The 14,359-nt window shown below is 38.2% G+C and overlaps 1 protein-coding gene across 11 annotated transcripts in view; it reads right to left on the bottom strand.

Annotated features, from left to right (window-relative positions):
• The window catches only part of ANKIB1 (ankyrin repeat and IBR domain containing 1), a 104,146-nt gene that overhangs the window by 11,057 nt on the left and 78,730 nt on the right, over nucleotides 1–14,359 (bottom strand). For all 11 annotated transcript variants that reach the window (XM_074900268.1, XM_074900261.1, XM_074900260.1 and 8 more), the window contains 5 exons: nucleotides 13,669–13,757; nucleotides 11,830–11,974; nucleotides 10,292–10,458; nucleotides 3,917–4,005; nucleotides 2,776–2,906 (listed from right to left, as the gene is read on the bottom strand). In XM_074900268.1, coding sequence (XP_074756369.1) covers nucleotides 2,776–2,906; nucleotides 3,917–4,005; nucleotides 10,292–10,458; nucleotides 11,830–11,974; nucleotides 13,669–13,757 — 621 coding nt within the window. The remainder of the gene's footprint in view (nucleotides 1–2,775; nucleotides 2,907–3,916; nucleotides 4,006–10,291; nucleotides 10,459–11,829; nucleotides 11,975–13,668; nucleotides 13,758–14,359) is intronic.

Below are 14,359 nucleotides of genomic sequence, written 5' to 3'. Positions count from 1 at the left end.
ATAATTAGAAGCTTTTTATGGATGGATGAGCAAAAGACTACGACTTGGTGAATCTGTTTATTTTATCTGTTCTACAGATAAGCAAACCAAAATCCTGAAAAAATGAAGCAAAAATTTACATTAATTAATATGAAGGCATTAATACTATTACTGGGATTTGATAAATTAAGTTGCATGTCTTCTCTCTTTGATAATCTTAACCTTTTCAAGAATACCTAGTCCATACCAGATGTGTTTATCAGTAGTTTTTTTATACAATCAATTAGATACATTACAGGAAGAAATGGAATCTAATTCTTACATTGTATTTTTGCTTATTTTGTCTCACCAGTGGTGCTGATTTTCTTCTAAAAAGCAATGCAGACTAGGGTATTTCTTCTTGTTATTGTACTGAACCTTCTTTGGGCTTAAACATTTTTTGAAGCTGTTTGCTTATACAAAATGGTAAGATGAGTGCTGAGAATGAAGTATGAGAATAATTGTGTATAAAAGTGTTGTGTATCACTGCATCATGTGCCTACCATTCAAAACCACTCATATTAATTTTAAGAAAAAAAATAATTACAAAATATTCAAAAAACAGTATGAAACAAGTTGTTTCACAAGCAACAGAACTAATAAAAATTTAGGTATATACTATATACTATAATAATCTCACCTCTCCCAAATTATCTCCCTCCATGATCACTTCATCATATATATCTCATAATCCCTCACATCTCCAAAAGCCTCCTCAGAAAAGATTAACCCAGTGTTCCCAGACTATCCTCCAGTACCTCAGTCTCATTAAACATCTGAAACCACATCATCTGTTTCTACACATCTCCCAAACCCCTGAGCTCTGTTTTACATGCCTGTATGATCACCTAGCCACGCAGCAATACTGCTTAGGCTTAACAAATCACATCTGCTGCCTGGCCACCGTCTGAGCCAAGCAGAAAAGGTAACTGCTGAGCAGGTAACTGCTGAGTAGGCATTTCAGCCTCTCTCTTGGTGGCAGTACAAATCAAGTCTCTGCACCATACAGCTACCAAGTTCCATGAAATTTGCAGTAATTTAATATCCATGAACCCCGTCCTGTTCCTTCATACGTGGTTCAAAGTACCCAGAAAGTTAAAAACCTACTACAAGTAGGGGAGTGAGAGAGCAGGACAGCCTAAGCTTTGTCTCCTTAGAAACTGGGATCATAAAACAGTAATATGTCCACTTAAGTACAGAAATGTGATTATATGAGTAAAGTTTGTCCTCCTCTACACCAAGGCACATACTAGCTGCTAAGAGGCAGTTGTAGCTCATCATGTAGTAAGCTTGAGCAGACCTTACTGCAGCAAAAGCTCTGTTGCAGACCCTTACTTCAGCAGAGGAAGAGACAAGAGAGGTGACAACTATACTTTTGTGTCTGGGTCCTGAAATAAGCTTGAGGATACCCGGTTCCTCTCCTTCCTCACTAGGCTGAGGGGAGGCAGCTTCTATTTGCGGAGATGTCTCCACCACAAAAGGAATCTGACTGTTTTAACAACAATTTAAGCTGTTTATAAGGTACAGCATCAAAGAAGAAAAGAGAACTGTGGTTGTCGGACGGTGCCTCAGAATGGTACTGAATTAAATTATCAACATTCAAGAGTGGTTAATGGCCAAAGTCTTCTCCAGCCTGAAGCAGTAATTCTGTTCAGTTGAGATGAGGTCAGTGGCAAAAGCTGCAATAAACATACCTTTTACGGTTTTCAGCACTATGGAATTTATGAGCTCTTTTAAAATTCATTTAAGGAAAAAAAATCCCCAAACAGCAAACTTGGCATAAACCAAAGTGGAGGAGAATCTGTTCTCTGCTGCCTCAGACAAAACCAAAGAAATGACACAAAAAAAGCCCCAACCTTGAATTCTTATCACAGAAAGAGAGAGAATATGTGACGATAATATAAAGAAAATGGGATCTGCATGGCAAAGGAGACTAACACATTTCCAGAAAAATAAAGAGAATTATTTTCTAAATCTCTTAGCTTTTTATTGGAGGCCAACTATGTCAAGTGTGTGTGCTACTTTCTTATTTTTAATGATGCTCCTCAAAGAGGTATTAGCTGTAGTTATTCAAGATATTTCTGACATAAACTAACAGTATTCTAAATATGCTGCTCTTAACAATTTGAGAGAAAAAGCATTCTCAAATGATACTGAACTCATAGCAAGAAATATTTTTTCTATTTTGGTAGCATAGTGCAAACTCATGACTAAGTTTTTGGCTGCTGTCACCAATAAGTTTCTTTTGGAATTGCTCTTTGCTGTCTTTCCTTCCTACTGATTAATTCCTGTTTACAGTTTTCCATTTAAACTTTGTTTTGTTGCTACGTTAGAGAAATAATGCAAAAGAAAAATGTAGTAAGGCAAAAACCTTCGAGCTTACTGTTCCTTAAAACATTTAATCTTCTGCCTACTAAAAGTGTTCTTTCTCTTCTGCAACATTAATGATGATTAAACTATCAATTATTTCTGTTTCCTTAAGTTTCATATTGTATTGCCAGTAATTCTTAGGTGTTTATGAAATTTCAATCATTACAATGTTCACCAGCCAGCCAAACAGATTTCACTAAGTATTAAACATTTTCTAAATACATGTCATCTGCCATTTGCAAATTATCTAACTCTTGCAACAGGTTCCATTAGATCTCAGACATGACATCTCAGAGGTTTCGGGTGTCTGTGCTCCTGCAACATATACATGACATACCCAACCCGAATTATGGTTTCACAGCAAATTATATGAACGGTCTTTCTTACCTTTGCACATTGCATGTGGTTGCAGCCCTCATTCTTCTGAATTGGAGATTTGCAGTTGGCGCATGGTTTGGAGTTCGTCAGTAACCACAGGCAGTTGGCAGCATCTTCATATGCCTCACTCACTCCCACAACTTTTTGAAGGTGACAGGAGGATATGGAGCATGCAAAAACAGAGAAGTTGAAATTGTACTTGTGTAATCTTTTGTGAAAATCAGATTAGGAAAGGTACATGTTTACCTGTTTCTTGACAGAATATCATAAATCTTCACTATATATATTCTCATAGATACAAATATAGATATTTTCTAATTACATATTATATATATTATTCTTATATATTTCTATGTATTTCCACACATATATTTCTATACACATTTATATATTGTATGACACATAATATATAAATGAGCAAATACATATATGAGAAAAATCAGCATAGTTTGATGAAGTGTGGTGTACTTTGCCTCTTTATGAAATTTTCTATGCTTTCCAGAATATTTATAACATATTGTGGAAAGGCTCTGAAATGTGGCAACCAAGTTAAGTTAGTACTTATCCAAATTACTGTTAATCTTTATTTTTTTTCTTAATGTTAACAAAGAAAACGTCTATCCTGTGTAAACCTAATCTTTATTGTTTTTTTCAGTAAATCTTGTTTATCATTAAGCCATTCCCCACAATTCCCTTGCAATTCACCCTGAACCTTACTTTATTATCACCTGTTTGTTTGCAGTAGTTTTAAAGCACACAAACAACCACACAGAACAAAACTCAAACAGAAGTGCAGACTGGGCTAAAAGGTTTAAAATTGCCCAGGACAAATAAAGTTAAATTGAGGAATAAATCAATTAACAAAGCTGTAAAAGGAAGGGAAAAGAGTTCTGTGCGCCCTGACTGAACCACACGTGGATATAGGGGGAGGAATGGTTTACAAAGAACAGTTGACTGTAGTGCTCCCTAATATGCAGTTAAAGTGTGAAGCAGCCCCTCATTCAGAGGTTTAATTTTCTTCCCCTTTTACCCTATTTTCTAAGCAATTTAGAGTTTTTACTTAATGCAACTAAAAAATCCCTCTAAAACCAAATGTAACAACAATGGCAAAAATAAATTAATCCACCCCACCCCGAGCCATGACTCTTACGTTCTTCTGGTTTCATTTCAGATATTTTCTGTAGCCAGTCCTTCCAGGTTTGGCAGTCACAAGGTTCATGTGCTTCACCAAGACATTCCCTGAAAATGAAGGTGTATACACAATTACGTATAATTTAGAAATTTTGAACTAAAGTTAGAATTGGTTCAAGCTAAAAAACATGGAATCTTATCAAGACACAGTGGAACTCTAATTAAGTCAGGAAGATAAAAGGACATCCAAATAACATTATTTAGACTTAGTTCACAAGCATAGATTACTATTATTAAGATTAATAAAGAATTTAACTGAGACAGGAAAGGAAAAGAACTTTTTAAAATTAAAAACTGAAATAAATCAGCTGGTTTGCAGTCTGTTTGAATTATGCCTGGGTATTATGCCCGGGTACTATTTTAGTATCACAAAAATTGCTAGTATAGTTTCTGTGATAAAGGTAACACAGAACAAAGATATTATCCAAAACTAGGTAGTTTGCTATAGTCGAAATGCAGTTTATGTAGAATTACTTGCATCTATTCACCTGTAATAATTAATCTTTAACTAGAATCAAGCTTTTAATCTAGAATAAGATCCAAGCCCTTCAACAACAGCATTAAGTATTTATGGATGTTTACTCTTTCCACCCGAGTCTCTTAAATAGGGGCTTTAACTTAGCTACATGGACATAGTGAGTCCCTTGAGCATCTCTTGAAAAGTCACTAATAGCTTTAAGGATGGCAATCACTACTGCATGGTGGCAGATATATGGTTCCAGATGGTGCTTCGGTGCAGATGTGTCAATATGGACTCCGGATTTGTAATGACTCCCTTTTTTACTGGAATGGCAGCAAATAGCCTAGACATCTGTCACATCAAACAAAACAGTTCAAAGGCAGTATATTTCAGATGGGCACCAGCTGCATCAGAGCATATGCAAGTTTTCTGCAGATCCAAAGGTGAACTGCTCTCTGCAACGCAGATTCAGAAGCTTCAGCAATACTCTTTTGATGACTCTTGTCCACATCTTCAATAGGAATGCAGGAAAAAAGAAAAGGTTACAGCTACAGTTTTCAACTTTTTTTCCCACTGCTAAGTTTAAGTTCACCACACAAGGATCTCTGGTTTGGAGATACTTAAGATTTGTAGCTGAGAAAGATTGTACTGGAATGAATAACGAGTCTGTAATAAGGCAATCTCAGCCCTGGTTGAAAAGTGATACCTTTCAATTCTGTGGGACAGCAGTAGACTTGAATTATTGACTTCAAGAGAGCCAAGACCTCTCACACAGTATTTGTTCCCAGAAAGGACTGAAACCAGCACAAATTAACTTTAATAAACTCAGTGTTAAGTTAAAAGCTGACTAGTTAATGTGTTATGGGGGGGAAAAGGTTGTCTTTGATGTTTTCAAATCTGTAAGTTTGTGGATTTTTAATGAAGTGCAATCATATATATATATATCATGTATCTATATCTATATGATAGCCACAAAAGAATGTTAAAGGCTTCTCGTGGAAGAAGTTCTTTTCTCAGCTCACCCCAAAATAAGGATTTTTATACTGGGATGTCATTTTACTAGAGTAAGAGCATCAAGACTATTGCTTATAAAACTTTTTATGAAACAAAGTTGTATCTTTGATAGACTCCCTGACAGCACTGAATGAATCACAGAATCATCTAGGTTGGAAAAGACCTTGAAGGTTACCTAGTCCAACCCTTAACCTAACACTGACAGTTCCCAACTACATCAGATCCCTCAGCACTACGTCAACCCGACTCTTAAACACCTCCAGGGATGGGGACTCCACCACCTCCCTGGGCAGCCCATTCCAACGCCCAACAACCCGTTCTGTAAAGAAATGCTTCCTAATATCCAGCCTAAACCTTCCCTGGTGCAACTTGTGAGGTCATTCCCTCTTGTCCTGTTGCTTATTACTTGGTTAAAGAGACTCATCCCCAGCTCTCTGCACCCTCCTTTCAGGTAGCTGTAGAGGGCAATGAGGTCTCCCCTCAGCCTCCTCTTCTCCAGACTAAACACCCCCAGTTCCCTCAGCCGCTCCCCGTACGACCTGTGCTCCAGACCCTGCACCAGCTTTGTTGCCCTTCTCTGGACACGCTCGAGTCATTCAATGTCCTTTTTGGAGTGAGGGGCCCAAAACTGAACACAGGAATCGAGGTGCGGCCTCACCAGTGCCGAGTACAGGGGTCAGATCCCTTCCCTGTCCCTGCTGGCCACGCTATTGCTGACACAGGCCAGGATGCCATTGGCCTTCTTGGCCCCCTGGGCACACTGCTGGCTCCTGTTCAGCCGGCTGTCAATCAACACCCCCAGGTCCCTCTCTGACTGGCAGCTCTCCAGCCACTCCTCCCCAAGCCTGTAGTGCTCCTGGGGGTTGTTGTGGCCCAAGGGCAGCCCCCGGCATTTGGCCTTATGGAAACTCCTCCAGTTGGCCTCAGCCCATGGCTCCAGCCTGTCCAGGTCTCTCTGCAGAGCCTCCCTACCCTCGAGCACATCAACACTCCCACCCAACCTGGTGTCATCTGCAAACTGACTGAGGGTGCACTCGATCCCCTCGTCTAGATCATCAATGAAGATGTTAAACAGGAGTGGCCCCAACACAGAGCCCTGGGGAACACCACTCGTGACCGGCCGCCAACTGGATTTAACTCCGTTCACCACAACTCTCTGGGCCCGGCCATCCAGGGAGAATGCTGCGGGAAATGGTGTCAAAGGCCTTACTAAAGTCAAGGTAAACAACATCTACAGCCTTTCCCTCATCCAATAAGCAGGCTGCCCTGTCACAGAAAGGGATCAGGTTTGTCAAGCAGGACCTGCCTTTCGTAAACCCACACTGACTGGGCCTGAGCATCTGGTTGTCCCACATGTGTTGTGTGATGGCACTCAGGATGAGCTGCTCCATCAGCTTCCCGGGCACCAAAGTCAAGCTGACAGGCCTGTAATTTCCTGGATCATCCTTCCGAACCTTCTTATAGATGGGCGTCACATTGGCCAATTTCCAATCTTTTGGGACCTCCCCGGTCAGCCAGGACTGCTGGTAGATGATGGAAAGCGGCTTGGCGAGCACCCCAGCCAGCTCCTTCAGCACCCTCGGGTGTATCCCATCTGGTCCCATGGACTTGTGTGTGTCTGTGTGATGCAGCAGGTCACTGACTGTCTCCTCCTGGATTGTGGGGGGGTTGTTCTCCCAGTCTCTGTCTTCTGGCTGAGGAGGCTGGATTCCCTCAATACAACTGGTCTTGTTATTAAAGACTGAGGCAAAGAAGGCATTAAGCACCTCAGCCTTCTCCTCATCACTTGTTACCATGTTTCCTCCTGCATCTAGCAGGGGATGAAGACTATCCCTGGTCTTCCTTTTGCTACTCACATACTTATAGAAACATTTCTTGTTATCCTTGACGCTGAAGCCAGATTAATTTGCAGTTGGGCTTTAGCCCTCCTGATTTTCACCCTGCATAGCCTCACAGCCTCTCTGTAATCACTGTGTGTGGCTAGCCCCTTCTTCCAAAGGCTGTAAACTCTCCCTTTCTCCCTGAGTTGCAGCCAAAGCTCCCTGTTCAGCCAGGGTGGTCTTCTCTACCGCCGGCTTCTCTTACAGCACCTGGGGACTGCCTGCTTCTGAGCCATTAACACTTCCTTCTTAAAGAGTGCCCAGCCTTCCTGGGCCCCTACACCCTTCAGGACCATCTCCCAAGGGATCCTGTCAAGCAGGTGCCTAAACAAGACATGCCTAAACAATGAAGGGAACTAACACCAAACAGCTGTGATAATTAACAGCATTAGCCTCCCCAGACTGCCATCCTTAATACTCAGCAGGATTATGTATTTGAAGGTGCAAGTTTCAATAAGTTAAATTTCATAAAAGGTCTAAAAGCATCATCCAGGAAGAATGTAGTTCTGGATTTTCTTTCCCCTCATGATAATATTTATATCATGTAATGAATTTTGAATCAAAACAGCGAAACACTGTTACAACTTATAATTGGTTTACTGAGTGCACCTGAAGGGATGTCTCTCCCACAGAACAAGACTCTGCCCCTTGTCTCCATCTAGAATAAAAGGAGCGAGGGCTGATGGTGCAAAACCAAGCGTGTACTGCTCGTTACTACTATTTCACATAAGTGTCTGCTTGCTACAATTGCTTGTGCTTCTGAAACAGCATGAAGGGGTTCTAATATGTAGAATGTATCTGATAATACAGAGATGTAGGATTTGTGCAGTTTTAATTTGTACTACATTTAAATATCTCAGAATGCTTCTTCTGAAAGGGAACAGAATTTTGTGTTACATTTTGTTGAAGGTGCTGTTAGTGGTGGATAATGAAAAATTAATGAATTCTAAGGAACTCTATATTTAAGAGGAACATTCCTGCTTCCACATAAAAAAAAAAAAATCTCAAAAGACTCAGAGAATTTTCTTGCTTTTATGAGCGAGAAGGCTATAGATCAAAAAAAAGCAAGTGTTTATCTAGGGGTTGGTTAGGGTTTTCTAATACATAAATTCTGAAGAAACCCTTACTAAATGCAGTATCAATTGCTATTACAATGTCTAAACTGTAGATTACCTGGGTAAAGCTCGCAGAACTGAAGAAGTATGGAACCACAGGACATACTGATTGAACTTTAAAGATATAAAGCAAGCTCCCTTTAAGCATACAGTAATGATGAAAAGCCTCTGAACTGAGAATACTCTTTTGTTTTCTCCAGAGGAACTCATTCATGTACAGGGTTTTTGTACTGTAGGACTAATATGGCTGTCCTCAGCAAACGGTTCTGATTTATAGTATTGCAGGATGCTTTGGTTGATAGCAGAACTTTCTTGCCATTGCTGAAACTCTTCATTCATTTTTGTGGGGATGAAAGAAAGGCCTTAGAAAGGCCTTCCTGGACATTTTGCTGCTAAAATGAGGTCTTTTTCAAGACTTTAACTATTTGCTTGTGCAGTATCTCAAAGTGTTAACAAAAAAAAAATTCAGAAATACTAACAGGAAAAATAAAAAAGACATTTCTCATGAAAATTAGGCACCCAGAGGACATTTTAATACTCAAAGGACGTTCTGGGGAGCTAGTACATTCAGCCCATATAAAGGAAGCAGAAGCTGCCAGTGTCTGAAGGATCATGTCAATATTACAGTAAAGTGGTCTCAAGCTCTGTCCTTCAGGTTAATGGAAAAATTGATTTTCTGTCTGTAATCAGAAGCAAGGATGAGAGGATGGTACCTTCTTGTGGAGTAGTACCAAGGTTTATTATATGTTCACTGGTAAAAAACATTTTCTAGTTTGTTTCCAGAGGACTTCCTTCCGAGTTCTTCATCGATTGTGAACAACCTCTTCCCGAGAAATTCTGTTTTCTGGCTTCTGTGGTTGTTTCATTATGTCTACTTTCCTCTTGTTCCCTCTTCCTTTCCGTTCACACAGGGAAAGAACTAAAATAAGAAGCGTCTTTCATTAAGAGTCTTATGATATTTGGAATCAAGCAGATTATTCAGGATCTCTTCTTCTTGCATCATGGTTTCAGTTGAAAAATTAAAAGGCTTATTCAGCTTGTCTGAATGTCTATACTTTGGTTGACCCTTTTTGATTTTCCAACTGTGAAAAGGATGTCCTGCTACAAGAGTCAGAAACTGTCAGTCTGATAATCTCAAGGAACTAGGATAGGGCTTTGCTTTGCACTTCAGAAAAATATCCCACCACTTTTCTGCTTTTGTTGATACTGTTGTTGTCCCTTCCTTGGAAGTGCTGAAGATAGGCAAACTGATGGATGTTTTTAAAATATCTTATGGATTTTTACTCCTTCTCGATCTTGTATTCATCTTAAGACTCAACAGAAGATAACATAGAAAAAGTGCTGACCCCGAAGTGAAACAGTGATTAGAATGATCCTGCAAACAGAATCGCTATGTATGAAGCAAAGGTCCTTCCTAGCCTTGTTTAAACTCCAGCTTCTTTGATGTGATTCTACCAAAATTTAGAAAGAGCTAAAACCTGCTGATTTTCTGTACTACAATTCAGAATGTGCCATGTTTCAATTATACTACAACTATCCAGAACAGACACAAAAATCTGTCCACCACTATCCTGCTTCTCCTCTGTTCCCTGAAAACAGAACATCACAACACTCCATACTGCTGTTTTGCATCTAACAGAGCCAATAATGAGTAAGACAGTATTATAAATCTTTGCTGTGACCCAAAATACTGAAATATTTGTGTACATGAGGTTATTTAGTACATGGATGCAGGACAGCAGAGTCATATACCTTCCCATACAAATTTTTGTTGCACACTTGTTGCTATGTGTGACTTTTTAATGAAACCTGTAATAGCAGTGACTGTGAGTGTATCTAGATGTAGGTAAGCTTCTAGTACGAACCAGCAAAAAAGATGTCCTTTTCCACAATCTACAGCAGGAGCTTTTAGCATAGGGAAGCTAAGTGTATCTGATCCTGTTGAATTTGAGCCTTGTCTTGTTAGCCTTACTGCTCTTTCACAGCCTGGTATAGGACACCATTTAATCGCAGGGTTATTTTCAACAAAGGCCTGGGGGAAAAGAAGGAAAAAGGAAAATATTTTACCACGTAAGATCAGATTTCATCACTGATATAAAACAATCTGTATCCATATATCTTCATTTGAAGGAACAAAGCCAAAAAGCAGGACAATCTTGTAGCTAATTTGATAGGCTTTTAAAAATAGTTATAAAAAGAGAGTAATTTAATCTTCACCTTATTTTTTTTTTAAATAAGAGTACTCCAGAAATATGCTAATAAGCAAATGATGTACATCCCAAACAAAATGTTCAATGTGTGCAAGTCAATTCCTTTGTGATTTGGCTTCCTGTAAAATTCTACTATATACGCACTGGCAGTATACTCATTAACAGAACTGACGTGGTTGAAAAGAATTAAAACCTTATTGATTAAACCCAAAATCCCACAACATATCCCACTTGCAATAAACTTGAAATCAGAACTAGACTAACTCAGGAATATACCTCCGGTCTTTTTTGTTTAATGTAGCAGGACATCTTTTGTAAAACCTAATAAACGAGGAGGAAAAGGAATTTTCATCAGTTTGCTTCAAACCTATGTTGATCACCACCCACTTGAAATATGAAGGTGTAAAGGATTAATCCGATCTGGTAATTTAATTTGCATCTTACTGTGTAAGACTGTTACTGTGTATTAAAGAGACTTGTCACACAGAGAAAGTATTGTATCATAAATGAAAAAATATTTCTTTCTCTTGCCCTGCCACCACTCATAATAGCAGCACATTATCTCAAAGACTAGTTCATTACTACGCTAGTATAGAAGAAGAAAGGTGAATTAAAAGACTGCTTTTATAAACAAGTTGCAGTGATGGAAATAAGCATATTAAAAAACCCCAGGAAAATCAAATCAAAGCTTTCCTACTTCTCTTCCTAGATATAGCAATCATATCAAGCACTGGATGGAAAAAAAGTGAAGTAATTTGCTTGCACTAATAAATTTTTAAAAGAAAACAGTTACTATTTCTGAATGTAAACAGTCTCTTGGTAATAAAAATAATACAAAAACTCTTTAAAATTTTATATTGCCAATACAAACAAGTCTGGCTGATTAAAAGCTTCATATCACCTGCTACAGACATTAGTTTGATTGAATCTTTTTATTAATACTGCATTAAGTTACACAATATGGAAGTATTTCATTTGTGCTTGAGGAATAAATATAATGTTCCTTCTTTTTTTCTTGGTGGTATACCAAACATTGATATATAAGACAGCCAGTAATTCAGTGTACATACTAATTTATGAGTTTCTACTTGGAAAGTTACAAGATATAGTGCAGCATTTCACACAGAAGCTGTAAGTTAGTTTTTATAGAATGAAATACAGTTCAAGAGTACTAGAATGGTTTGATAATTTACCTTAATGTCAAATTGAAGGTATCTTTTGTCCATCTCCTTGGAAACCACGCTTTCTATGATGTCTACAGGCACAAGCTGGAAACAATCATATGCTGGGCAAAAAATGTTGTGAGCTTCACCCTCCTGAATTTTCAGATTCAAAAATCTGCCAGAATTTTGTCAGTATTTGTGAATAAAAAGTAAAAATTAAAAGGCTGATGAATACTTTATATTAGGTTCAAAGATATTCACATTAATCAATTTTTAAACAAAGGAAGTATCCCTTTCTGCTCAAAAGGGCTACAGATTTGATGAACAGCATAATTAAAAAAAATTAAAAGAACACTGTCACGATTTGTGAGTGCCATCAGCTATGCTTAGCCCTATGTGTTTGTGGTTTCCATCCTCACCATTTATCAGAGACTGCTATGCAATGTTTAATTAAACTAAGCATTACTTCTAACTTAAATGAGAAATGGAACATGTAAATGTAATTAATCTAGGAAATAATTAATTTGATATGCAATTAATTTTACAACTGTAGTAGTCAAAATAGGTCTGCTCTTGAAAACAAATTTCTAAATGGAGACTTATAGTCCCCAGGCACCAGAATGCAAGACAGAATGAGCTCGGAAATCTGCTGAAAGCTGGACTTCAACTAACAGTGCACAAGGTTACTTGGTTTAAAAGCTGTAACTTAGTTATTAATCTGACATCAAGGATGATACTCATCTCATGTAACTTTAATCATCTAATTGACAGGCAGATAGTCTAAGTTAGTCACCTAGGATCCTTTAACAGTTAAGGTAGAGACACTTGCCAATTCATCCCATCTTAGATTTGTATCTTAGAATGAGATAACTCAGTCCTGGCTATGCTCTGAGTAACTTAGAAATGACTGGCTCAGAAAAATTAATCTCACCCTAGATGTGCCACTGCAAACACTTGCTTGACATTGAACTGTAGCTCTGACTGCATGTACAAATCACAGTACACATAGTTCAGCACCCAAATTAGAAGCACCATGTCAAGCCAGTGATCTCTTCTACATCGCTACATAACAATTTGCAAGACAACAGAAGCATGACTATTAATTTTCCTGCCACTGAAAAGACTTGCCTTCTAAAAGCTCATATGGAAGAGAAAGTGCTCTTCCTTAACATAGGAGGAATGGGTTCATATGAATTGGACGGATCTGCAGTAGGACTAGTTGTGTTGATACGACACTGTAGCAAGACACTATAGTGGTACAAGTAGTACAATCTCCTGGATGGGGTCAAAGATAAAGGCACTGCATACAGATACAATTATTCCTGGGGAGTATGATTAATATTTATACTAGCATAATTAGCCATGTCTGAGTTTTTTACTAGCATGACTATTCTGACTTAAAAAAATCTAGTACCAAGAGCATTACACTAATAGAACTTTTAAACTAGATCTACTCCTCAATTATTAGCCCTCAACGTAAGAAAGCATTTTCATTGCTTTTCTGACTGGAAGTGGATTTACGATGCCTAAATTTAGCATGCTAAACTAAGAGATGGAATTAAGCACGTGCTTAATTTAGAAAGTGTAAACCCCAGTGCTGCCAACACCACACACATATTGAGCAAATCAAAAGTAGGATCATGTATTTACACACAGGCTGAAACATTTGCTTAAGAGTTTTGCTGAATCAGGACCAAAACAAACATTACACAAGTCTAAAACAGTTGATGGCCACTCTGAGTGACAAGTTAAATTACAGGTCAAACCAGCAGCTCTTTGAAACCCAAAGCGTTTATGGTCTCTGTCCTTTCCTCTTCAAAATGGCAAGTACAGAAGTTTCTCAAAAGATGGAAATCTACATATACTCACGCCTCCCAGCATGCTCTGCAGAAGTCATGTCCACAAGGCATATCCACTGGGTCTTCAAACACAGAAATATTACACATACAAATGTCACACTGTAGATGAAAAAAATACTTCTGATTAAGAAATACCCTAAAGCCTTTCATATTGTTAGCAGGACATGTTACATTGGAAAATCTTAGCATACATTTAAAGTGCTCAGTAGGGGGAAAAAATCTAACTGTAACCAGAAAAAAAAAAAAAGTTATTTAAGCTATAGAAATAGAAATGGGAAAGATTAGGTATCTCTGTTTCTGTACCTCCCTATCCAAACAGCACATTTTTCATCAGCTTCACAAACAGCCAGAAATGGGAGTTTGGAGATGACAGAGGCTATAGGAAATGTTTAGCATGTCACATAAGCAGGTCCAAATCAAGGTCAAGCAATTTGGTTCTACAACAGCAGCAACTATTTTAAGTAATAATCTACATAAATACTACTTTTTAAGAAAAATATTTTGAGGCTGTCAATCAAAATAAGGAATAAGTTAAGATACAAATATTCCAGCAGAATATATCACTAATGAATTCTATGCAACTAGATACTACAGAAAAATTAACACTGACTGTTGAGACCCTTAATCTGAAAAATTTAAAGCATAGGAATGAAACTACTCATTGCTTGTGGTTAGGCATGAAAATAGATATTCATGTTCTT

Source organism: Athene noctua, chromosome 2 (genome assembly GCF_965140245.1).
Source record: "Athene noctua chromosome 2, bAthNoc1.hap1.1, whole genome shotgun sequence".
Taxonomy (NCBI): Eukaryota; Metazoa; Chordata; class Aves; order Strigiformes; family Strigidae; genus Athene; species Athene noctua.
The sequence above is the reverse complement of the archived record's forward strand: the minus strand, read 5'-3'. Positions and strand labels throughout refer to the sequence as shown.